The sequence below is a fragment of the Meriones unguiculatus genome, chromosome 2 (assembly GCF_030254825.1).
Source record: "Meriones unguiculatus strain TT.TT164.6M chromosome 2, Bangor_MerUng_6.1, whole genome shotgun sequence".
In the NCBI taxonomy this organism is placed as follows: domain Eukaryota; kingdom Metazoa; phylum Chordata; class Mammalia; order Rodentia; family Muridae; genus Meriones; species Meriones unguiculatus.
Genome location: NC_083350.1, coordinates 970034 through 997152, shown reverse-complemented (window position 1 = coordinate 997152; position 27119 = coordinate 970034). Strand labels below are relative to the sequence as shown.

Genomic DNA, 27119 nt, shown 5'->3' with positions numbered 1-27119 from the left:
CTTATGCCAGTATTGTGGCAATACTACGTGTTTGAGGCTTTATGAGTACTGCTTCACTCAGGTTTTAGATTCAGCACTGGACAAATGGCCCCGGCTAAATGAGTGAGAAATTAAGTAGTAATCAGAATTCAACTCTCTCTAATTCTCAAGAGTCACGGGAGCATGGGCATACACATAATGTTTCAGTACTTCAATATTTATTTTTATTTTTTCTCTTCTCTTCTCTTCTCTTCTCTTCTCTTCTCTTCTCTTCTTTTCCCTTCTCTTTTCCTTTCTTTTTGAGACAGGGTTTCTCTGTGTAGCTGTGTCTGTCCTGGACTCACTTTGTAGACCATGCTGGCCTCCAACTCACAGAGATCTGCCTGCCTCTGACTTCCAGAATGCTGAGATTACAGGCATGTGCCACCATTCCAGGCTTCAAAATTCTTTTTTTAAGATGTTATTCTGGCAAATATTCAAAACAAAGCTAAAATGATAAGCCAACAATGCAATGAATAACTGAAGAATATGAACCTTGTATATTCTAATGTGTTTATGTGTCTTCATGCATTTTAATATTACTAAAATAGTCAAGGTCATAGAAGTATAATTCATGTTTTCAAGAAAGCACTTTGGTTTAGGGCTTGAGGATTCTAATTTTAAAGCCTGTGTTGATCCCACTCATTCCTTTTAAAGGCTTTGGAGGAATAATAAATTGGTATAAACTATAAAAATTATGAAAGTCAAACTAAAAATAGAAAATTGAAAAACATAATGTAAACACTGAATGAAATGATAAATTTGAATAATTAGTATGTGGACAGAATCACTATATATTACTTAACTTATTAACTCTATTAAAGGTAGGAACCAGAAGAACTAGAAAGGTTTGAATTAGGAAGGTAGGAATAGGGAAATGAAGAAAAACACTCCAATAATGCCAATAAAAATTCCTTGAATTTTCTTTTTTTGAGAGAGCCTCAGTGTGTATGTGACTCTGGCTGGCCTGTGGGCCACTATCTTTTTAAAACTTTCATTCATTTTTTTAATTACAGTTTATTAACTTTATATCCCAGCATAGCCCCCTCCCTCATCCCCTCCCAATCCTACCATTTCTCCCTCATCTCCTCCATTGTCCCTCCCAAAGTCCACTAATAGGGGAGGTCCTGCTCCCCTTCCATCTGACCCTAGCCTTTCAGGTCTCATCAGGACTTGCTGCATTGTCTTCCTCTGTGGCCTGGTAAAGCTGCTCCTCCCCTTCGGGGTGGGGAGCAGTGAACAAAGAGCTCCCTGAATTCATGTCAGAGACAGTCCACTGCCATGGGCTACATCTGTGCAGGGGTTCTAGGTTATCTCCATGCATGCTCCTCAGTATCAGTCTCAGAAAAGACCCCTGTGCCCAAATATTTTGGTTCTGTTGATCTCCTTGTGGAGCTCCTGTCCCCTCCAGATCTTTCTATCTCCCCTTTCTTTCAGAAGATCCCCTGCACTCTGTCCAAAGTTTGGCTATGGGTCTCAGCATCTACTTTGATTCCCTGCTGGATAGTCTTTCAGAGTCCCTCTGTGGTAAGCTCCTGTCACTATCTTGAACTCAGAAGTTCACCCACCTCTCACGTGCTGGATTTGCAGGTGTGAATCGCTCTACCCAGCTTATGTCTTTATGTGTTTTTATGTGAATGCTCCTTTTCATACAAGTTCATATGTTCTCTCTCTCTCTCTCTCTCTCTCTCTCTCTCTCTCTCTCTCTCTCGTGTGTCTGTATGTGTGCAGATGCTAATAAACAATTGGACAGCTTTGCGTATTGTTCTCACGTCACTGCTCTCCTTTGAGAAGGGGTCTGTTACTGGCCCAGCCCACCACTTAGGTTAGACTTGGGGACCACTGATTCTCAGGTATCTTCATGACTCTGCCTCTTTAGTACTTGGATTATGGGCACAGATAATGATACACAAGTTTTTTTGTTTGGTTTGCCTTTTTCATTTGTTTGTTGTTGTCTGTGTGTTTTGATTTTATTGTGTATGTCCTGGAAATGAAATCAGGAATTCATGCTTGTGAGTTACACAAACTTATTTATCTCCCTATTGCCCCATACCATTGATTTTTTTAAGTTTAGTAAATAATAATTACTTTAGATGAGTGAATATTTTAAAAAGGATCATCTCTTTAAACAATGTTATAATTTTAAAGCAGTGTGCATGTCTAAAATGGTTTTTGTGTCAAAATTTCATTTTCAGTTATTATGCAAAATGTGATCACTATGGTCTTCTGAGTTTCTAGGCAGAAAGGAATAGATAGTTGAATGAGCTCAGAGTTACTAACACAAGATTAAAGACTCTTTACAGAAATCACCACAGGAAAGTGATATGTCTTTGGTATGAATATACACCATTCAGCAATTTTTGTTCTTAAAATTTAAGAGACATATGACATGCTCATGATGAATATTATTAGAACTTAACTATATTATTTAAATATTTGCCTTTTGAATGAAGATTGGGCATCTTACCCAGGGCCTTCCTTCTTGCTTAGCTTCCTTAGGTATACAGATTTCAGTATGATTATCTTATATTATGTCTAATATCCACTTATAAGTAGATCTATACCTCATGAAACTGAAAAGCTTCTGTAAAGCAAAGGACCCTGTCATCAGAACAAAACAACAGCCTACAGATTGGAAAAGAATCTTCACCAACACTGTATCTGAGTATGGAGGGCTAATATCCAGAATATGTAAAGAACTCCAGAAATTAAACAGCAACAAAACAAGTAAAACAATTAAAAATGGGGTACAGAGCTAAACAGAGAAATCTCTGTAGAGGAATATAGAATGGCAGAGAAACACTTAAAGAAATATTCAACATCCTTAGTCATCAGGGAAATGCAAATCAAGACAACCCTGAGATTCTACCTTACACACACCAAAATGGCTAAAATAAAAAACACAAGTGGCAATACATGCTGGAGAAGATGTGGAGAAAGGGGAACCCTCCTCCATTGCTGATGGGAATGTAAACTTGTACAACCACTTTGGAAATCATTTGCTTTTATTTAACTCACAAAAATAATGCTAGCTGGGCACATTTAATTGTATAGGAATATTATTGCATCAAAATGTGTCAAAATTAGTATTATTACATTTTAATACCTTATATTATTAACATGCTTGATATACATGTATGAGACTAAACTTATTTTGATTAGAGTAATTAATGGAACAATCTCATTAATACCATTTTCAAATCATTAATAAGAAACTGAAGAGATTTGTATTTGTTAAGTTTGATCTTTTATAAGGACAATGTTCTACCTGGCAGTGGCAGCTAGAGTTTCATTCACAGAGCACCGTTACATGCCTGCTGCACCGTTACATGTCTGTTGCACTTCTGTCATGAACTGGAACTTACCTTCCTGATTCAAAGGTGAACCACGTTGAATCCCGACCGTATCTCCTCAGTGAGCTAAGAGGCCACATCACCAGCTTGACCTTGGCATTGTGGATATCCCAGAGATAGATATTCTCATGCGTGATCTGCATTGTGCATTCACCATAAATATCCAGGTTGGGTGTAGGCATTAGATAAACATTGAATCGTTCTGCAAAGAAACAAAAGGCATGGAGAAAACTCAATGAAGTCTTCTCAATTGTTTCCTAACACTGATGTATACTGCAAAACACCACCTCTATTTTTTATGAAGAAAGATGTTCACTAAACTGTCATCACTCACACATCCATTCTGTCACTGCACAAAAGTGTATCGTATACATGCTCGATATTGAGGACTGCATGATGGCTAAATTGTATCATTGGAACACTAGGTGAAAAGTAAGTAGAGTCTCTTTAAAAGATGCTTGCTCTGCTTCGCACAGACAATTCATTACTGTAAACAGAACTTTTTCAAGAATGTCTTTTTTTTTTTAAGAAATACTGAAACAGTCTCATCTTCGGACTTGAAGTTAAATATTCAATGCAAATCAGATGATTCCCTACCTACTTAAACACTACAAAATGATTCAATACGCATGTAAAACATTGTGGTCCTGGTCAGAGTTTGCCTAGATATTCATTACTATCTTGTACAAAACTTAAGAGGTACCCTTGGCAAGCAAAATAAAACTATATAATTTCTTTCATTCTGTATATTTTACAGTTGAAATCCTGTTATTAAGCAATGACTCTAAAAACCTTGCTGCTGTAATTTTCTGTGCATCTCCAAGGTTACGGCAAACTTCTGCAGCCTTTGATTCTATTTAAATGCATAGAATGCACTTTATTTTAGAGAAAAGGGTTTTGTAAGTTCTAGAAAGCAAAGAACCTGTAAAGTTCTGTATAAAACAAGTATATGCTTCCTAGCACCATTTCCTTGATTTAAAGTAAGTTATCTATATATATCAACACATATGAATATAATTAATACTTAATGAATAGAGGATGTGAAAATTGAGAAATTATGAAAAATAAGATCATGATAAGAAGTTCAAGAATTACTGGCAGAGAGCTCTCTGAACATTGTAAATTTAATTGTGTAGAGTGCTGAAGAGGCAATGTGGTTAAATTAATTATTTTGAAAGGCATAAAAATAAGGCAGCTGCAGCTAGAAGATACATTCTGGAATGTGTCGTTATCCATCATAAGGCCAAATTCTTATTACTGAATGTTTGCTGGTGCTTGGTGGGAATTGTTTGTATAATAATCTTTTTCTGGCAGGTATTATACTAAGTAAGGATTCTGTGAGGCAATGAATAATCTTCAGATTCTAAGTGTGTTAAGTTAACTTGAGCATGAGAGCCACATGACCCACATTTATACTCAGTTCTAGATTTTTTAAAAATAGCACTTCCTCAAGATCCAACTATACAACTCCTAGGCTTATACCCAAAAGAGTCTCAAGTACACAATAAGGACATTTGCTCAACCATGTTTGTAGCAGCTTTATTTGTAATAGCCAGAAGCTGGAAACAGCCCAGATGCCCCTCAGTGGAGGAATGGATGCACAAATTGTGGTATATCTACACAATAGAATATTACTCAGCAATAAAAAACAAGGAAATCATGAACTTTGCAGGTAAATGGTGGGATCTGGAAAAGATCATCCTGAGTGAAATATCCCAGAAGCAGAAAGATGCACATGGTATATACTCACTCATATAGACATATAATATAGGATAAACCTACTAAAATCTGTACACCTAAAGAAACTAATCAAGAGGGAGAACTATTGCTAAAATGCTCAATTCCTATCCAGAAAGGCAAAGAGGCTAGACATCAGAAGAAGGAGAAAAGAGGGAACAAGTCAGGAGCCTGACACTGAGGGCCTCTGAAAGGCTCTGCCCTGCAGACTATCAATGTAGATGCTGAGACTTATGGGCAACCTTTGGGCAGAGTGCAGGGAATCTTAGGAAAGAAGTGGGAAACAGTAAGATCTGGAGAGGATAGGAACTCCACAAGGAAAGCAACAGAACCAAAAAATCTGAGCACAGGGGTTTTTCCTGAGATTGATACTCCAACCAAGGGCTATGCATGGAGATAACCTACGACCCCTGCACAGATGTAGCCCATGGCAGTTCAGTATCCAAGTGGGTTCCATTGTAACAGGACTATCAAATTAAATGTGCTTTTTCTCAAAACTATAAAATCCCACAACTATCATCCATAAATCTATATTTTGATGAAATTCAGGGTTATATGTTAGCTGGTATAGAAAACACACAATTTTATTTAAAATGTCCAAATAATAAACAAAGTTGAATGTTTATTAAAGTTTGTCTAACAAAGATATGTAATAGAACCTAATCTTCAAGTATGCTTGCCTGAGTGTTTCACATAAGAACTAAAACAAGAGATCAAACAAAAAGCAAACAGACAGCAAAACAAGCCAACACAACAAAACAAGCAAACAAACTAAACTAAACCATCTCCATCATGTTTTATAATAGGAGTAAGGGTACAACTTTAGTAACAGTCCAGTAGGTATTACAAAGTGGATTTGATCAGATGATAGTAGTTTTGTTTTGTTTTTTTTTTTTTTCAATGCAGTTTATTCAGGAACCTTGAACAATCATCTGACCCTGGGGAAAGCCAGCCCACAGCTTAAATAACCTCTGGGTAGCCAACCCCAGCGTGCCACGTGGGCAATGCAGATAGGTCCACATACATGGAAGCAAGCCAGATCCTCAGCCTTAGCCAAATGTGGAGTTGTTTGTGACAGAGAGCACTCACCATCGGGAAGGTACAAGGCGGAAACCAGCTCCATCTTTAAGTTTTGAGCAAAAAACATGATCACATTGAAGGATTCCAGTCACACAATGCAACAGAATGAGTCATTGGTTCACAGAAGGGATGAAGCCTTCTTCACTGAGCTGGTTAGTTTTTAAACAGATCTAGCTGGGGAAGAAAGTAACTAACTCATGTATATGTGTTTATCTAACCATGGGGGCAGTGAACCGAAGTGGAATTTTCAGCTGCAGAAGCAAAAAATCAGAGACACCATCTAGTGAGAAGCAAAAAAGCAGAATCGAGGGAGATTATTTAGTCCTCTTAATAGTGATGTTTTTAGCTCTGTTGGTCTCCTTGTAAAGCTCCTGTCCCCTCCAGGTCTTTCTATCTCCCTCTTCTTCCATAAGGTTTTCAGCACTCTGCCCAAAGTTTGGCTATGAGTCTCAGTATCTCATTTGATACCCTGCTAGGTAGAATCTTTCAGAGTTGCTCTGTAGAAGGCTCCTGTCCTGTTCCCTGTCCTCTCTACTTCTGATGTCTATCCTGTTTGCCCTTCTGAATGAGGATTAAGCATCATCCTTAGGGTCTTCTTGTTGTTTAGCTTCTTTAGGACTATAGATTTTAGTATGTTTATCTCATATTATAGGCCTGCAAATATGGATACTCCAACCAAGGACCTTGCATGAAGAGGACCTAATTCCCTGTTTAGAGGAAGCCCATATGCCTCTCAGTCTCCAAGTGGTTTTCCCTAGTAAGGGGTACAGGGGCTGTCTCTGACACGACCTCAGTAGCAGGCTGAGATTGCCTCCTCCTGGGTAATGCAGCCTTGCCAGGCCGCAAGGGAATGTGATGCAGCCAGCCTTGATGAGACCTGATAGGCTAGGGTCAGATAGAAGCGGGGGGAGGACCTGGAGGAGGACCTCTCCTATCAGGGGAGTAAGGAAAGGGCATAGGGGGAGTAGAAGGAGGGTGGGTGAGATTGGGAGGAGATGAGGGAGGGTGCTTCAGTGGGGATAAAAAGTGAATAAATTGTAATAAATAAATTTTAAAAAATTAAAAATAATACTGTTTTTATTATTATTGATCACTCTAATCAAAAATACATACCATGTCAAATAATAAAATTCCACATACTTCATTACTTTTAACTAATACTTCATTCATTTTTGAAAATTTCACACAAAGTTTTTTTTAACCATATTCAACCCAATTTTCCCTCTTTGAAGGTCCTCTCAGATCCACCTTCATGTCTCTAAAGCCCTTATTTTTAAATATTTGTTTAATAACCCACTAATTATCATTTGTGCTATCTCTGCACTTCTTGGCGTGGAGCCATCTCCTGGAGTGTTCTTGACTCGCATGGGTCCTAAGAAAACTGACTCTCCCTTCCACCTCTGTTACTGGGGTCATGAATCCTTTCTTCCTCTATGCTAAAGTGGTACTTGATCTGATCTTTGGCAATTCTTTTTTTTTTTTCGTTTAATTTATTATTTATTTATTTATTTATTTATTTATTTATTTATTTTTCAATGCAGTTTATTCAGGAACATTGAACAATCCTCGGACCCCGGGGAAAGCCAGCCCACAGCTTAAATAGCCTCTGGGTAGTCAACCCAGGCATGCCACGGGGGCAATGCAGATAGGTCCACATACATGGAAGCAAGCCAGATCCTCAGCCTTAGCCAAATGTGGAGTTGTTCGTGACAGAGAGCACTCACCATCGGGAAGGTGGGAGGCGGAAACCAGCTCCATCTTTAAGGCATAGCATTCCGCAGCTCTCTACAGTTCCCCCTTTTTGTTTTAGACGCATCAGGCAAGAGTAGAGGTCTGATCTCTGATATTAGAAATAAATTGGGACTTTGTACAGATGTTCATTTAGGTGTCATCCACCCAAAGAGCATCAGACCCGTCCGATACCTTTTTCTCAGAGGCGGGACCTGGGGAAGGACTATTCATGGAGATAACCTAGAACCCCTGCACAGATGTAGCCCAGGGCAGTTCAGAGTCCAAGTGGGTTACATAGTAATGTGAAGAGGGACTGCCTCTGACATAATCTGATTGGCCTGCTCTTTGATCACCTCCCTCTGGGGGGGAGCAGCCTTACCAGGCCACAGTAGAGGACAATACAGCCACTTTTGATGTGAACTGACAGACTAAGATCAGAAAGGAGAGGAGAACCTCCCCTATTAGTGGACTTGGGGAGTGGCGTGCAACCTTGGCAATTCTTGTACAGACAATCCAGCTGATGTGATCTCATGAGTATAGTGTCTCTCTCTTGTTCCCAAGGTGTTTGTTTCAGTCATTCCAAACATCTAGCTCTGTCAGTCTCTGAGACTTGGGAAGGGGGTGTGATACAAGTGCTCCATTTGTGGCTATGTACTACACAGTCATGCATTCACTTTTATTTAGCTGGTTATCAGTTTCTACATAAACCACCATCTACTGCACAAAGAAACTTCTTTGATGAGGTCGGAGAGCTGTCCTACAGTAGAGAAATGCAAAGTTAGAGGGCAATTTGATACCATGTTCAAAGACATTACTGTTTCCCTTCCTATGGTATCATGATAATTTCTTCTTCTTTTTTTTTAAGAGACACAAAACACAGAAAAAAGTAACAGGAAAATAGACACATCTATTTAGTCAAATTTATTTTGTAATAAATGGTATTTTGGAAAAGACTCCTTTGAAATTTTTATATAAATTTCATGCACTTAGCGTGTAACTAAGTCTACTGCCTTTGTGATGTGATGGCGGTACCATTAGTTTGACTTGCTAGAATAAGTTTGAGAAATGTTTGTTTTGTGCCAATATATTCTCTTTGTGAAACAGTATTTCTTTCATTAGTGGATTATTGGTAACTTTTATCCATTCTATCTTGTTTCTCCCTCTGCTTCAGATGTGGTACACCTGGATATGATGAAATCCAGCACTAAGTATCCTGCATGTCTAGAAGCCAAGAGAGGCGTACATATTAAAACTCATCACATATTCCACAAGGATTTTTATCCATTGAACTCCTTATATTGTTTAATCTCTTCCTAGTACAACTGCAATAGTGCTCAGAAATAGAAGTCCCACCAAAATAAAGCATTCTTTAAATTTTAGGTTTTGAGAAATTCTTTGCATTGTTTTACCTGTTGTTTTTATTCTGCCCATTTCTGTGAATTTCAGTTTCATAGTTTCCCACAACAAAAAGTAGAACCCTCATTTACATTATATATATAGTTAATAAATTAATAAAAATTAAGAATTGTACACATTTACATAAACTAGTTATGAAATGACTAATTATGACTATGCAACCAGAAATGTTGCATAGTCAACACTGATGTTGAAGTTTTTTTAATTTTGCATGTTTTTTTATTTTAACTTGTGATTATATAAAGTAAAACTCCATTTGTGCAGCTCTATTAAAATACCTCTAAAGAATTGACTAAGATTATTTATAAAAGAGATCATGTAAGTTAGATTTATTCCTGCAATTAGTTCAAAAACAGATGGATTTAGCAGAACATATTTTAGAAAAGCTGTTTATTTTTCTTTCACCCCTGCTCCACAGCAACTATTTTTATCCTCTTCTTATTCCTGACATTACCTGCAGCACATGCTTAGTGCTTACTTCATTGTCATCCATGAGGATGGATTTATCTTCATGCTATGACTCAGCCACTGTGATCTGGATTTAGCACCCAACCTTCTCTCAGGAGAAGTCAGTGGCTTGGAATCAACCAGATAGCCATTCTCATTTGCTCCAACCTCTTACTTCCTCTATAATTTCCTTTGGTGGGGGTGTCTGTCTTGAAAAGGGGAATAGAAAAAAAGGAAGAAATCTTGCTAATTAGCTGCTACTATTAGAGGCTCGCTTTTTTGTTGCTATATTCCTAATGATGAGCAATTCAGGACTTGACTCTTTTGGATGGTACAGAGAGCATTTCACAGAACCATCACATCATCTAGACTATTACAGGGCTGTTCACTCTGATGAGCAGTTATTGTTTGCTTGCAGGTCCTGCACTCCTGAATTGTTCTCTTCTGCTCTATATTCCCATTCTCTTTCTTCAGAAAACACTTTGCATATCTAGGCAAGTGTTACGGTGTGGACCAAGTCAAGATGAGTCAAGTCTAACCATAGGAATCTGCTTGTTTTTTCAAGAAAACTCATGCATATTGATGCAATCAAGGTGGAAATGTGATTTATTGGCTGATCAGCATCTGGGTGTTTGACTATCATGAGTACCTGGATCTCCTTCTTACTCCAGAACTTAGACCCATCATGAAAAAACAAACAAACAAAAGAACAGAAACTGCTTCATCTCCAAACAATGCCCACACTTTCTGTTCTCCTCTAATAAAAGCTCTCCTTAGAATTGTGTGCAACAATTCTCCAGCCTGTTCCAAATAATTAATTAGTACATTTCACTCATTATACGCATCTCTGTGGCTGTTGTAGTTTCTGAGCCCCAAATTCCCATTCTGCAGTTGTCACTTCAGAATTGTGAGATAACACTTGTAAACATGATATTTTTGTAAGAATACAAATAAAAAATAGATAGATAAACAAACAAATAATTTAGTTATTACTATCTGGGCAAAAGATCAGACACTAGCATGGTGTGAAGCCCTGAGGAGTGAGTAACATGAAACTACATGAACAACTGAGCAAACACTTGAGATCTGGTACTAATATCCACTAGGTTTGGAATGTGGGTTTTACTCTGTTGTGTGATGCAACCTACTTTGAATAAGTTATATGAAGTGGTAAAGAATTAACACATTTTACACAGAGGAAAAGAAGACAGTGTTAGCCAATTTTATTTTGCAAATTTTAATTTTAAAATTTCTACCAGACAGTGATATTGCAATGGTCTTTAATTCAGGACCATGAGAAACTGAGATGCAATGACTAAGTAGATGATTGTATATATGGATATATCTTTAGGTAGTTGTCAGTAAAACAAACATGACTTACGCTTCTCAAAATTCATAGAACTCTTTAGAAAATGTGATTGCATTCCTATGTAAACTAGGAATTTATCAAAATTTATTTAATTGTAATATAGCTATAAATCGCAATTCCTGTTGCCATCTACTCAAGTCACAGGCTACTGTGGAATACTGGAATACTTAATTAATCACAAACACTTAAAATCATTAGTGATTTTTTAAATTATTTATTTTTTTATTAATCGCAATTTATTCACTTTGTTTCCCAGCTCTAGCTCCCTCTGTCTTCCCCTCCCATGCTCCCCCTCTCATCTGCTCCCATGCCCTTCCCAAAGTCCACTAATAGGAGAGATCTTCTTCCCCCTCCCTCTGACCCTAGCCTATCCTCAGGACTGGCTCCATTGTCTTCCTCTGGGGCCTGGTAAGGCTGTTTCCCCCTCAGGTGGAGGTGATCAAAGAGCCAGCCACTGAGTTCATGTCAGAGACAGTTCCTGTTCCCATTACTAGGAAACCCACTTGGAGACTGAGCTGCCATGGGCTTCATCTGTGCAGGGGTTCTAGGTTATCTGTTGCTTTTTAACTTCTTGAGTTTTTATATATTCTGTATATTAGCCCTCTGTCAGATATTGTGTTGGTGAAGATTTCTTCCCAGTCTATAGGCTGTTGTTTAGTTCTGGTGACAGTGTCCTTTGCTTTACAGAAGCTTTTTGGTTTCATGAGGTCCCATGTATTGATTGTTGGTCTTAGAGACTGTTATTGGTGTTCTGTTCAAGAAGTTGTCTCCTGTGCCAATGAATTCAAGGCTCTTCCTCACTTTTTCTTCTAAAAGATTTAGTTTGTTCTGGTTTTATGTTGAGGTCTTTGATCCACTTGGACTTTAGTTTTGTGCAGGGTGATGAATATAGATCTATTTGCATTTAATCTGCAAGTAGACATCTAGTTAGACCAGCACCATTTGTTGAAGATGCTGTCTTTTTTCTATTGTATGGTGTTGGCTTCTTTGTCAAAAATCAAGTATTAGGTGTATGGGTTTATTTCTGGGTCTTCTATTCAATTCCATTGATTCACCATTCTATTTTTATGCCAGTACCATGCAGTTTTTATTACTATTGTTCTGTAGTACAGCTTAAGATCAGTGATGGAGAGAATAGGTGGGGGGAACCAAGATGGCGGCGCCAGGAGAGCACCACGTTTGAGAAGCAGGACAGCACTCGCTGTGCAGAGACCAGGAGACTGAACTCTGGGCCCTGAAACTACATCAATCGTGTTTCCCAGGTGAGGGGAGGCTCCAACGGTGTGGGAATCGGTCGGGTCCACTCACAGCTACCCAGCCAGAACCCGGAAGAAATCCTGGGTAACGCGGGCTTTGTGTCTCCGGGCTGGAGCCGCAAGTGTGCCTGTCCTAATCACTTTCCCAGGCTGATCCGTGAGCACAAGGGTGCCTGAGGCTGGGAGTCCCAGCCGCGGGGGGACCCCACTGGGAAGTAAAGTTGCCAGACTGATCATGGGTCACCCAGTCTATCCCCGGAAGGTCGCTAGGACGGAGGGTACCCACCGCCAACACAACTGAGCTCCTGCCACGCAGAGATCTGCGCGCTCAGCTCAGCGGTACAGACAAGCTGTGCGCCCCAGTACAACAGGGACTGGGAACCCCTGTCCAGAGAGGACCCCACAGGGAAGGAAGAAACCGTGCTGCTGGGGTCACCAAGGGAAAGTCTAGCAGCCTGCAGATCGCAGACAGGCGAGTACGCCCAGCCATCACAGATCTGGGCCCAAACAGGGAGCACAGAGTGATCTGAAACTCAGCTCCTGCAGACTAGCAGGCGGGCTCACGCTCCACCAGCCCAGAGGCCTGCATTGTACCAAATACACCTTACAGGCAGAACTGTGCGCCCCAAGACACCAGAGCAGTACTCACCCACCACAAATTACCTCTTGGGTTCTGGGGCACAGAGCCCCAACCTCAGACCTACAAAAGACCGGGAACCCTGAGATCAACCCCCCAGATACTGCTCCAAGGGGCAACCAGTGGACCAAACCACAGGACACACAGGTTACAGCAGTTGATCACTAAATTTACAGCAAGAAACCCAGAAGGAGGGCAACTGTCTCCAGGACTTCTCCCAGTGAGAGGAGAGCCCTCTCGACTAATCAGGACCACAGTTACTACCCAGGTCTCTATGCCTGAGCTGAGCTGTAGCAACTCCTGAAAAACACCGGACATCCAGTGACTATACCCAAAAGGTTGAAAAGCTTCCTTCAGGAAAAACCATCTTCCTGCCAAAGGGATTCTCTCCACTACAAGAGTCCAGGAACAACCAGAAACTAAATTCAAACAACTAAGATAGCCCAATGGGTAGAGGACAGCGTAAAAGTCCAACCAACAAAAGCCAGAGCAATATGGCATCTCCAGAACCCAGTTATCCAGGGGCAAATAGCCCTAGACACCCCAGCATAAATGAAATTCTAGGAGATGACCTAACATCTATGCTCATGAGGAAGATAACAGAGGAAACAAATAAAATACGAAAAGAATTAGAGGAAGATAAAAACAAACAGATCATGGCTATCCGTAAAGAAATGGAGGAAATTAAAGACAAGGAGATTATGGCCATCTGTGAAGAAATACAGGAAGCTGTAGCCAAACAGTCTGTGGCCTTTAGAGAGGAAATGCTTAAATCACTGAATGAAATAAAAGAAACAGTGGATTGTTCAAACAAACAGCTGAAGGAATTGACGGAAAAACATGAAAATACAGTCAGACAGGGGAAGGAAACCAACAAAATAGCTCAAGACCTGAAGATAGAATTGGAAAAATTAAAAAAAACACAAATGGAAGAAATTGTGGAGAGAAAGAACTTAGGGAAGAAAGCAGGAACTACAGAGGTTAGCATAACCAATAGGCTACAAGAAATGGAAGAAAGAATCTCAGGTGTGGAAGATACAATGGAAGAAATAGATGTATCTGTCAAAGAAAATGTTAAATCTAAAAAATTCCTGACACAGACCGTCCAAGAAATTCAAGACAACATAAAAAAACAAAACCTAAGAATAATAGGAATAGAGGAAAAAGAAGAATCCCTGCACCAAGGCCCAGAAAATATTTTCAACAAAATCATTGAAGAAAATTTCCCCAACTTAAAGGAGAGGCCAATAAGAATACAAGAGGCCTATAGAACACCCAATAAATTAGACCAGAAAAGAAAATCCTCCCACCACATAATAATCAAAACAGTAAGTATACAGAACAAAGAAAAAATACTAAAAGCTGCAAGAGAAAAAGGCCAAGTAACATATAATGGCAAACCCATTAGAATCACACCTGATTTTTCAACAGAGACTATGAAAGCCAGAAGAGCCTGGACGGATATCATGCAGACCCTAAGAGAACACAGATGTCAGCCCAGGCTACTATACCCTGCAAAACTCTCAGTCCTCATAGATGGAGAAAACAAGATATTCAATGACAAAAACAAATTTCAACAATACCTACAAACAAATCCAGCATTACAGAAGACACTGGAAGGGAAAATACAACCCAAGAAAGCTAGCTACATTCAAGAAAACACAGAAAATAAATAACCCCACTACAGTAAAACAAAAAGCAACCAAGCACACAACCGTATGACCACAGCCAACATCAAATTCAAAGGATCTAACAGCCACTGGTCATTAATCTCTCTCAATATCAATGGACTTAATTCTTCAATAAAAAGACACAGACTAACAGAATGGATGCATAAACAAAACCCAGCAATCTGTTGTATACAAGAAACACACTTAAGTCACAAAGATAGACATTACCTGAGGGTAAAGGGATGGAAGAAAGCTTTTCAAGCAAATGGACGCAAGAAGCAAGCAGGAGTAGCCATTCTAATATCTGATAAAATAGTCTTTCAACCAAAATTAATCAAAAGAGATGGGGAAGGACACTTCATACTCATCAAGGGAAAAGTCCACCAAGAAGACATCACAATCCTGAACATCTATGCCCCAAATACAAGGGCACCCACATTTGTGAAAGAAACATTGATAAAACTTAAACCACACATAGATCCCCACAAACTAATAGTGGGAGACTTCAACACCCCACTCTCAACAAAGGACAGGTCAACTAAACAGAAATTAAACAAAGAAACAATATCTCTAACAGAGGTCATGAATCAAATGGACCTAACAGACATTTACAGAACCTTACACCCAAACACAAAAGAATTTACTTTCTTCTCAGCGCCTCATGGAACCTTCTCCAAAATAGACCACATAGTTGGTCACAAAGCAAGCCTCAACAGATACAAGAAGATTGAAATAATCCCATGTATCCTGACTGATCACCATGGAATAAAGCTAGACCTCAGTAACAACAAATATAGCAAAAAGCCTACACATACATGGAAACTGAACAACTTGCTACTAAAAGACAGCTGGGTCAGGGAAGAAATAAAGAAAGAAATTAAAATCTTCCTAGAACTCAATGAAAATGAAGACACAACATACCCAAACTTGTGGAACACAATGAAAGCAGTGCTAAGAGGAAAGTTCATAGCACTAAGTGCCTTCAAGAAGAAATTTGAGACAGCGCATTCAAGCAACTTAATGGCTCACTTAAAAACCCTAGAAAAAGAAGAAGCAGACACACCAAGAAGGAGCAGACGGCTGGAAATAATCAAACTCAGGGCTGAAATCAATCAATTGGAAACAAATAAAACAATTCAAAGAATCAATGAAACCAAGAGCTGGTTCTTTGAGAAAATCAACAAGATAGACAAACCCTTAGCCAAGCTAACTAAAAGGCAGTGAGACACCATCCAAATCAACAAAATCAGAAATGAAAAGGGGGACATAACTACAGACACTGAGGAAATCCAAGCAATCATTAGGACTTACTTCAAAAGTCTACATGCAACAAAATTTGAAAATTTAAATGAAATGGACAATTTTCTTGATCGATTCCACTTACCAAAGCTAAATCAGGACCAGGTAAATCAATTAAATAGTCCTATATCTCCCAAGGAAATAGAAGAAGTCATCGAAAGTCTCCCATCCAAAAAAAAGCCCAGGACCTGATGGTTTCAGCGCAGAATTCTACCAAACATTTAAAAAAGAGCTAACTCCAGTTGTCTTCAAACTATTCCACAAAATCGAAACAGAAGCAACATTACCAAACCTATTCTATGAAGCCACAGTCACCTTGGTACCTAAACCTCACAAAGATCCAACAAAAAAAGAGAACTTCAGGCCAATCTCCCTTATGAACATTGATGCAAAAATACTCAACAAAATACTGGCAAACCGAATACAAGAACACATCAAAGATATCATCCACCATGACCAAGTAGGCTTTATCCCAGGTATGCAGGGGTGATTCAATATACAGAAATCCATCAATGTGATCCACCATATTAACAAACTGAAAGAAAAAAGACACATGATAATCTCCCTAGATGCTGAAAAAGCCTTTGACAAAATCCAACATCCAATCATGTTTAAAGTATTGGAGAGATCAGGGATACAAGGCACATATCTAAACATAGTAAAGTCGATATACAGTAAACCTATAGCCAACATTAAAGTGAATGGAGAGAAACTTAAAGCAATCCCACTGAAATCAGGGACAAGACAAGGCTGCCCACTCTCTCCATATCTCTTCAACATACTGCTGGAAGTCCTTGCTAGAACAATAAGACAGTTGAAGGAGATCAAAGGGATACAAATTGGAAAGGAAGAAGTCAAATTATCACTATTTGCAGATGATATGATAGTATACGTGAGTGACCCCAAAAACTCTACCAAGGAACTCCTACAGCTGATAAACACCTTCAGCAAAGTGGCTGGATACAAAATTAACTCAAAAAAATCAGTAGCCCTCCTATATACAAAAGACAAAAGGGCTGAGAAAGAAATTAGGGGAACAACACCTTTCACAATAGCCACAAATGACATAAGGTACCTCTGAGTAACCCTAACCAAGGAAGTCAAAGACTTGTATGAAAAAAATTTCAAGTCTCTGAAGAAAGAATTAGAAGAAGATATGAGAAGATGGAAAGATCTCCCATGTTCATGGCTTGGCAGGATTAACATAGTAAAAATGGCCATCTTACGAAAAGCAATCTACAGATTCAATGCAATTCCCATCAAATTACCAACAAAATTCTTTACAGACCTGGAAAGAAAAATTCTCAACTTGTTTTAAAAACTGCATGGTACTGGCATAACAACAGAATAGTGGATCAATGGAACCGAACAGAGGACCCAGAAATAAACCCACACACTTATGGACACCTGATCTTTGACAGAGGCGCCAAAACCATACAATGGAAAAAAGATAGCATCTTCAACAAATGGTGCTGGTCCAACTGGATGTCTACATGTAGAAAAATGAAAATAGATCCATACTTATCACCCTGCACAAAACTGAAGTCCAAGTGGATCAAAGACCTCAACATAAAACCTGACACAGTAAATCGGCTAGAAAAAAAGTGGGGAATACCCTAGAACTCATTGGTACAGGAGAAAACTTCCTGAACAGAACACCAACAGCACAGGCTCTAAGAGCAACAATCAATAAATGGGACCTCATGAAACTGAAAAGCTTCTGCAAAGCAAAGGAGACCATCACCAAAACAAAGTGACCACCTACAGATTGGGAAAGAATCTTCACCAACCCTTTATCTGACAGAGGACTCATATCCAGTATATATAAAGAACTAAAGAAGCTGAAAAGCAGCAAACCAAGTAATCCACTTAAAAAATGGGGAACAGAGCTAAACAGAGAATTCTCTGTAGAGGAATACCAAATGGCAGAGAAGTACTTAAAGAAATGCTCAACCTCACTAGCCATTAGGGAAATGCAAATCAAAACAACCCTGAGATTTCACCTTACACCCATGAGAATGGCCAAGATCAAAAACTCAAGTGACAACACATGCTGGAGAGGTTGTGGAGAAAGGGGAACCCTTCTCCACTGCTGGTGGGAATATAAACTTGTACAATCACTCTGGAAATCAATCTGGTGCTTTTTCAGACAACTAGGAATAGTGCTTCCTCATGATCCAGCCATACCACTCCTAGGAATATATCCAAAAGATGCTCAAGTACACAAAAAGGACATTTGCTCAACCATGTTTGTAGCAGCTTTATTTGTAATAGCCAGAAGCTGGAAACAACCCAGATGCCCCTCAACTGAAGAATGGATGCAGAAATTGTGATACATCTACACAATGGAATATTACTCAGCAATGAAAAATAAGGAAATCATGAAATTTGCAGGTAAATGGTGGGATCTGGAAAGGATCATCCTGAGTGAGTTGTCCTAGAAGCAAAAAGACACACATGGTATATACTCACTCATATAGACATACAACATAGGACAAACCCACTATAACCTGTGCATCTAAAGAAACTAAGCAAGAGAGAGGACCCTAACTAAAATGTCCAATCCCCATCCGGAAAGGCAAAGAGGATGAACATCAGAAGAAGAAGAAAACAGGAAACAACCTAGGAACCTACCACAGAGGGCCTCTAAAACCCTCTGCCCTACAGACTATCAAAGCAGATTCTGAGCCTGATGGGCAACTGTTGGGCAGGCGAAAGGAATTTTATGTAAGAACTGGGAAATAGTAAGAGCTGGAGAGGACAGGGTCTCCACAAGGAGAGCAACAGAACAAGAAAATTTGAACACAGGGAACTTCCCAGAGACTCATACTCCAACCAAGGTCTATTCTTGGAGATAACCCAGAACCCCTGCACAGATGTAACCCAGGGCAGTTCAGAGTCCAATTGGGTTACATAGTAATGTGAAGAGGGACTGCCTCTGACATAATCTGATTGGCCTGCTCTTTGATCACCTCCCCCTGGGGGAGAGCAGCCTTACCAGGCCATATTAGAGGACAATGCAGCCACTTTTGATGTGAACTGATGGACTAAGATCAGAAAGGAGAGGAGAACCTCCCCTATCAGTGGACTTGGGGAGTGGCATGCATGCAGAGGGAGGAAGGAGGGTGGGACTGGGAAGGGAGGAGGGAGGGGCTTATAGGGGGATGCAGAATGAATAAAGTGTAATTGAGGAAAAATTAAAAAAAAAGGGGGGGGGAATAATTTAAGAACCTTAAATGACTTTCAAAAGTGGAGCAAAACATGGAGTTAGGCAATTTACATGGAGCATGTCTCGCCCCTGGGGGCAATGGTCTCCTGAACCTACTCAGACCTCGGACACCACCACTGCTAGTTCTAGAACTGATGCAAGATGTTCCAACGAGGGGGTTAAGGCTTCTCATAATATTTCCTATAAGCCCACACCTGTTTGTCTATATCCCCCATTTTTATTCAGTATTAGCCACATAGAGCCAAGTAATTGTGGTGATGATACTTGCTTTTTTGCCCAATGCTGGAATGCTAGTGAATTTAGGTATGCCCTGGTTACTCGCATGCCTCCCTGGGTGCCTGTGCCCGTTGATGCCCCTCACGCTATGACTCTCTTCAGACAGAAAAGAGATCTTGGAACTACAGCCGCCACTGTTACTGCCATCTCATTGGCGGCTGTTGGAGCTGCCATCGTGGCATTAGCCATGAGTCATACTGTGCAGACTGCTCAGACCCTGAATAATCTTTTAGCCAATGCAGCTCATGCCTTAGATGTACAAAAAGGAATTAATGCTCAACTAAAAGGAGACTTGATGGTGTTCAATCAGAGGATTGACCTCTTGCAGGAGCAAATTGATACCCTAAGGCAAATGGCTCAACCGGGCTGTCAATGAAAGTATGCTGGACTTTGTGTCACTAGCATATAACATGAGAATTTTTCCTGTGCTGCAAATCTGTCTAAACAATTGTCTAGCTATATTTTAGGTAATTGGACTGGAGAATTCGATACTACGATGGAGCAGCTGAGAGTGGCCATTATCACAGTAAATTCTACCAGAGTGGACGCAGGACTAGCCACAGGATTATCACCATGGATTGCTGCAGCCATGAATCATCTGAAGGAATGGGCAGGCATGGGAGCGTTAGAAGGCCTTCTGGTGTTGGTCTCTCTGGTTTGCCTGTGGTATATATGCAAGATTAGAGTCTCACAACAGTGTAATGCAGCCATGATCATTCAGGCCTTACAGCCATTGAAGCAGGACAGTCTCCCCAAGCATGGTTGGCTACCATAAAAAGCTAAAATGTTATGCTCAGGATGCGATGCTAAGCACTGCACTCAGGGTCAGCCGCTTTGGACCCAGAGAAGAGCATGTCTGATTGCATGCGGGTTGATGCCCCAGGTCCCGCCTCTGAGAAAAAGGTATCAGACGGGTCTGATGCTCTTTGGGTGGATGACACCTAAATGAACATCGGTACAAAGTCCCAATTTATTTCTAATATCAGAGATCAGACCTCTACTCTAGCCTGATGCGGCTAAAACAAAAAGGGGGAACTTTGGAGAGCTGTGTAATGCCGCGCCTTAAAGATGGAGCTGGTTTCCGCCTTCCACCTTCCCGATGGTGAGTGCTCTCTGTCACAAACAACTCCACATTTGGCTAAGGCTGAGGATCTGGCTTATTTCCATGTATGTGGACCTATCTGCATTGACCACATGGCACGCTGGGGTTGGCTACCCAGAGGCTATTTAAGCTGTGGGCTGGCTTTCCCCAGGGTCCAATGATTGTTCAAGATTCCTGAATAAACTGCATTGAAAAAAAAAAAAAATCAGTGATGGAGATACCTCCAGATGGGCCATTTTCCCCAGTCATTTTCAAATTTTTCAAAAGCTGACTGTTGACAAAATTTTCCAAGTAAATCAAGTTTATTTGATAACTGTGAAAAGTACTTTAAAATAAAAAAAAATCAGTTATTGTTATTCCTCATTAGACCCCACGTTAATACCTGAGCATAGTCATATTTATAGAAACTGTCATTATTTTACAAATAAAATATTTAACATTTTATCATATTTGTTATAGTATATGATCGTTCATATGCTTTTACTTATTCCCCGAAGATAAAATTTCTAATAACTGTAATGTTTTACTCTATAGCTATACTACAACTTATTTGGTAATTATCCATTTGGAAAATTCTGAAGTTAAGCCAACGTTTTCTAGTATATAATTAAACTGAACTAATATTACTTTTAGGTCAATTTGATAAATAATTATTCCATTAGTTTCACTGATGGGATTTACTTTATGTTTGTGTGTAAGTTATAGAGATTTTGTTAAACACCCTTGATTATTATATAGATTGGACATACAAAATCTGACTCATTGGGCTTAACTTTTTAAAGAATTGCTTAAAGGTAGCATTCCAAATTCATGTACAGGTATATTCTTTTATATGTTTTGGCCAAGCCTTTAAAAAATTAGTTGTATTCTTTCTTTGTTGATTCTATATATGAGGGTCTTTTATTATCACATTTATGATAAATATTTTAGCTCATATTTTATTGACTTTTCATCTTATTTAATTAAAGATGTAGAAAATAACTTTAATGTCATTTTAAAATGTATTCTCATTTTTTGTAAGATTATTCCATACTGTGACATGTAATGAAATGCTTATATCTTTTCCTTTGACAAAGGTACAGATATTTCTGTCACCTCAGGACATTCTCATCCACTATATTGTAGGTACTCACTGCTCAGAAGCAATCAGAGTTTTAGATTTTAGCACTTGGGATATTTTTGCCTATAATAGTAGGCTTTTGTGAATTGGCAGAAGCCAACTTCAGTGGAGTGATAATTTCGTCCATCTGTGGCTTTCTTTTTTTATTCACTTCACCTAAAAAATATTGTGGTGGATTTTGACATTCATAAATTTGATTTTAGGTGAATTCTAGCTGATTTTTTTATAGGCCATGCTTTTAGTGTGTGTAAGGAAGTTGCTTTTAATTGCACTCATCTTAAATTAATTGCATGAGTGTGTAATGAACTAAAGACTATGATTCTACCATGATTTTACCGTGTGACAAAACTTTTTCTGATGTAACACATAGCATCTATTCATGCTAGACAGGGATTCCACAACAGACAGAGTGAAGATACAGCAAAATTCCAATATAGTGAACGAATGAATTTTATCATTTTTAGTTACAGAAACATAGGTTAAGGAGTACTTGCAGGAGGAGAAATCACTCAGACAGTTGTATCACCAAAGCCCACCCCAGCACTGGTGACAGCTCGCAGAGAGGTCCCAGAATGTACACATTGTTGCTATGGATTTTTTTTTCTCTACTTAAAAGCAACACACCAATGTTTGTTTTCTAGTATTTGTTGTTCTAACAGCCTACTCTCATTGACCATACATACATTCAGTGGAATTTTTATACCCTGAGGCAAACTCAGGTCTTGAGTCTTATTGCAATGAGTTTTTTTCTTTTTCTTTTATTATTATTATTTATTTTATTAGTTACATTTTATTACCTCTATATCCCAGCTGTATCATTCTCCCTCATTCCCTCTCAATCCCACCCTCCCTCCCTCAGCTTCTCCCTGCCCCTTTCCAAATCAACTGATTGGGGAGGACCTCCTCCCCTTTCATCTGACCCTGGTTTATCAGGTATCTTCAGGACTGGCTGCAAAGTCCTCCTCTGTGGCCTAGCAGGACTGCTCCTCTCTTGGGGGATGGAAAGTCAAAGAGCCTGCCATTGAGTTTATGTCAGAAATAGTCCCTGTTCCCCTTACTATGGGAAACCAATTGGTTACTGAGCTACCACGGGCTACATCTGAGCAGAGGTTCTAGGTTATATCCATACATGGTACTTGGTGGAGTATCAGTCACAGAAAAGACCCCTGTACCCAGATATATTCGTTCCTTGTGGAGCTCTTATCCTTTCCACTTCATAGTAACTCCCCCTTCTTTCATATGATTCCCTGTACTCTGCTGAAGGTTTGGTTATGAGTCGTAGTATTTTCTTTGATACGCTGCTAGGTAGAGTCTTTCAGGTACGCTCTTGTCCTGTCACTTGTTTACTCCTACATCCAGTGTCCATCCCATTTGTCTTTCTAAGTGAGGATTGGTCATCTTACCCAGGGTCCTCTTTCTTGTTTATCTTCATTAAGGGGTATAGATTTCATTATGTTTATCATATCTTATAAGTCTAAATGAGTGAGTATATACCATGTGTGTCTTTCTCCTTCTGGATACCTCACTCAGAATGATCTTTTCTAGATCCCACAATTTGCCTGAAAATTTCATGATTTCCTTGTTTTTGATTGCTGAGTAGTATTCCATTGTGTAAAAATACCACAATTTCTGTATCTATTCCTCTGTTGATGGACATCTGGGTTGTTTCCGGATTCTGGCTATTACAAATAAAGATGATACAAACATGGTTGAGTAAATGTCCTTGTTGTGTACTTGAGCAAATTTCGGGTATATGCCTAGGAGTGGTATAGCTGGGTCTTGAGGAAGCACTATTTCTAATTGTCTGAGAAAGTGCCAGATTGACTTCCAAAGTGGTTGTACCAGTTTACATTCCCACCAGCAATGTAGGAAGGTCTCCCTTTCTCCACAACCTCTCTAGCATGTATTGTCATTTGAGTTTTTGATTTTAGCTATTTTGATAGGTGTAAGTGAAATCAATGTAATCCATCACATAAACAATGCGAAGGAGAAAAACCACATGATCATCTCCTTAGATTCCAAAAAAAGAAGAGTAGACGGCTGGAAATAATCAAACTCAGGACTGAAATAAATAAATTAGAAACAAATAAAACAATTCAAAGAATCAATGAAACCAAGAGCTGGTTCTTTGAGAAAATCAACAAGATAGACAAACCCTTAGCCAAACTAACTAAAAGGCAGAGAGAAACTATCCAAATCAACAAAATCAGAAACAAAAAGGGGAACATAACCACAGACACTGAAGAAATCCAAACAATAATTAGGTCTTACATCCAAAGTCTATATGCCACAAAATTTGAAAATTTAAATGATATGGACAATTTTCTTGACCGATTCTACATGCCAAAGCTGAATCAAGACCAGGTAAACCAATTAAACAGTCCTATATTCCCTAAGGAAATAGAAGCTGTCATCAAAAGTTTACCATGCAAAAAAAGCCCAGGGCCAGATGGTTTCAGTGCCGAATTCAACCAGACCTTCAAAGAAGAGCCAACACCAATACTCTTCAAACTATTCCACAAGATAGAAACAGAAGGAACACTACAAACTCATTCAACTATGAAGCCACATTCACCTTGGTACCTAAATCTCACAAAGGCCCAACAAAGAAAGAGATGCAGGCCAATCTCCCTCATGAACATTGATGCAAAAATACCCAACAAAATACTTGCAAACCGAATCCAGGAACACATCAAAGACATCATCCACTATGACCAAGTAGGCTTCATCCCAGGCATGCAGGGATGGTTCAAAATACAGAAATCCATCAATATGATCCACCACATAAACAAACTGAAGGAGAAAAACCACATGATCATCTCTTTAGATGCTGAAAAGGCATTTGACAAAATCCAACATCCATTCATGTTTAAAGTATTGGAGAGATCAGGGATACAAGGCACATACCTGAACATAGTAAAGGCGATATACAGCAAGCCTATAGCCAATATCAAACACAATGGAGAGAAACTTAAGTCATTCCCACTGAAATCAGGGACAAGGAAGGCTGTCCACTCTTTCCATATCTCTTCAACATAGTTCTGGAAGTCCTTGCTAGAGCAATAAGACAATTGAAGGAGATCAAGGGGATACAAATTGAAAAGGAAGAAGTCAAAGTATCACTATTTGCAGATGACATGATAGTATACCTGAGTGACCTCAAAAATTCTACCAGGGAACTCCTACAGCTGATTAACACCTTCAGCATAGTGGCCGGATAAAAAATAACTCAAAAAATCAGTAGCCTTCCTGTATACAAAAGACAAAAGGGCTGGGAAAGAAATTAGGAAAACAACACCCTTCATATTAGCCACAAAGGACATAAAGTACCTTGGTGTGAACCTAACCAAGCAAGTCAAAGACTTGTATGAAAAAAATTTCCAGTCTCTGAAGAAAGAATTAGAAGAAGATATCAGAAGATAGAAAGATCTCCCATGCTCATGGCTTGGCAGGATTAATATAGTAAAAATGGCCATCTTACCAAAAGCAATCTACAGATTCAATGCAATTCCCATCAAATTACCAACACAATTCTTTACAGGCCATGAAAGAAAATTTCTCACCTTCATATGGAACAACAAGAAACCCAGAATTGCTAAAACAATTCTCTACAGTAAAAGATCTTCAGGAGGTATGCTCCATCCCTGATCTCAAGCTGTACTATAGAGCAACAATACTAAAAACTGCATGATACTGGCATAGAAACAGACTGGTGGATCAATGGAATTGAATAGAAGACCTGACATAAATCCACACACTTATGGACACCTGATTTTTGACAAAGATGCCAAATCCATTCAATGGAAAAAAGACAGCATCTTCAACAAATGGTGCTGGTCTAACTGGAAGTCTACATGTAGAAAAATGCAAATAGATCCATTCTTATCACCTTGCACAAAACTAAAGTCCAAGTGTATCAAAGACCGCAACATAAAACCAGACACACTAAACCGCTTAGAAGAAAAAGTGGGGAATACCCTTGAACTCATTGACACAGGAGACAACTTCCTGAAAAGAACACCAACAGCACAGGCTCTAAGAGCAACAATTAATAAATGGGACCTCATGAAACTGAAAAGCTTCTGTAAAGCAAAGGACACTGTCTTCAGAACCAAACAACAGCCTACAGATTTGGAAAAGATCTTCACCAACCTTATATCTGACAGAGGGCTAATATGCAGTATATATAAAGAACTAAAGAAGTTAAACCACAAAACATCAAATAATCCAATTAAAAAATGGGGAACAGAGCTAAACAGAGAACTCTCTGCAGAGGAATATCAAATGGCAGAGAAACACTTAAAGAAATGCTCAACCTCACTAGCAATCAGGGAAATGCAAATCAAAGTGACCCTAAGATTTCACCTTACACCCATCAGAATCGCTATGATCAAAAACTCAAGTGAAACACATGCTGGATAGGTTGTGTAGAAAGGGGAACCTTCCTCCACTGCTGCTGGGAATGTAAACCTGTACAACCACTGTGGAAAGCAATGTGGTGCTTTCTCAGACAACTAGGAATAGTGCTTCCTCAAGATCCAGCTATACCACTCCTAGGCATATATCCAAAAGAGTCTCAAGTACACAAAAAGGACATTTGCTCAACCATGTTTGTAGCAGCTTTATTTGTAATAGCCAGAAGCTGGAAACAGCCCAAATGCCCCTTTGTGGAGGAATGGATGCACAAATTGTGGTATATCTACACAATGGAATATTACTCAGCAATAAAAAACAAGGAAATATGAAATTTGCAGGTAAATGGTGGGATCTGGAAAAGAGCATCCTGCATGAGCTATCCCAGAAGCAGAAAGATGTACATGGTATATACTCACTCATATAGAAATATAATATAGGATAAACCTACTAAAATCTGTACACCTAAGGAAATTAATCAAGAGGGAGGACTCTTGCTAAAATGCTCAATTCCTATCCAGAAAGGCAAAGAGGCTAGACATCAGAAGAAGGAGAAAAGAGGGAACAAGTCAGGAGCCTGACTCAGAGGACCTCTGAAAACTCTGCCCTGCCTGCAGACTATCGCTGTAGATGCTGAGACTTATGGGCAATCTTTGGGCAGAGTGCAGGGAATCTTAGCAAAGAAGTGGGAAATAGTAAGATCTGGAGAGGACAGGAACTCCACAAGGAGAGCAACAGAACCAAAAAATCTGAGCACAGGGGTATTTCCTGAGACTGCTATTCTAACCAAGGGCTATGCATGGAGATAACCTGGGACCCCTGCACAGATGTAGCCCATGGCAGTTCAGTATCCAAGTGGGTTCCATTGTAATAGGAACAGGGACTGTCTCTGACATGAACTGATTGGCCTGCTATTTAATTACCTCCCCCTGAGGGGAAGCAGCATTACCAGGCCACAGAAGAAGA

At 39.4% G+C, this 27119-nt stretch overlaps 1 protein-coding gene across 2 annotated transcripts in view; it reads right to left on the bottom strand.

Moving 5' to 3' along the window:
• Dok6 (docking protein 6) overlaps positions 1-27119 on the bottom strand; it is a 528294-nt gene that overhangs the window by 176593 nt on the left and 324582 nt on the right. For both annotated transcript variants that reach the window (XM_060376955.1, XM_060376954.1), the window contains exon 5: positions 3384-3573. In XM_060376955.1, coding sequence (XP_060232938.1) covers positions 3384-3573 — 190 coding nt within the window. The remainder of the gene's footprint in view (positions 1-3383; positions 3574-27119) is intronic.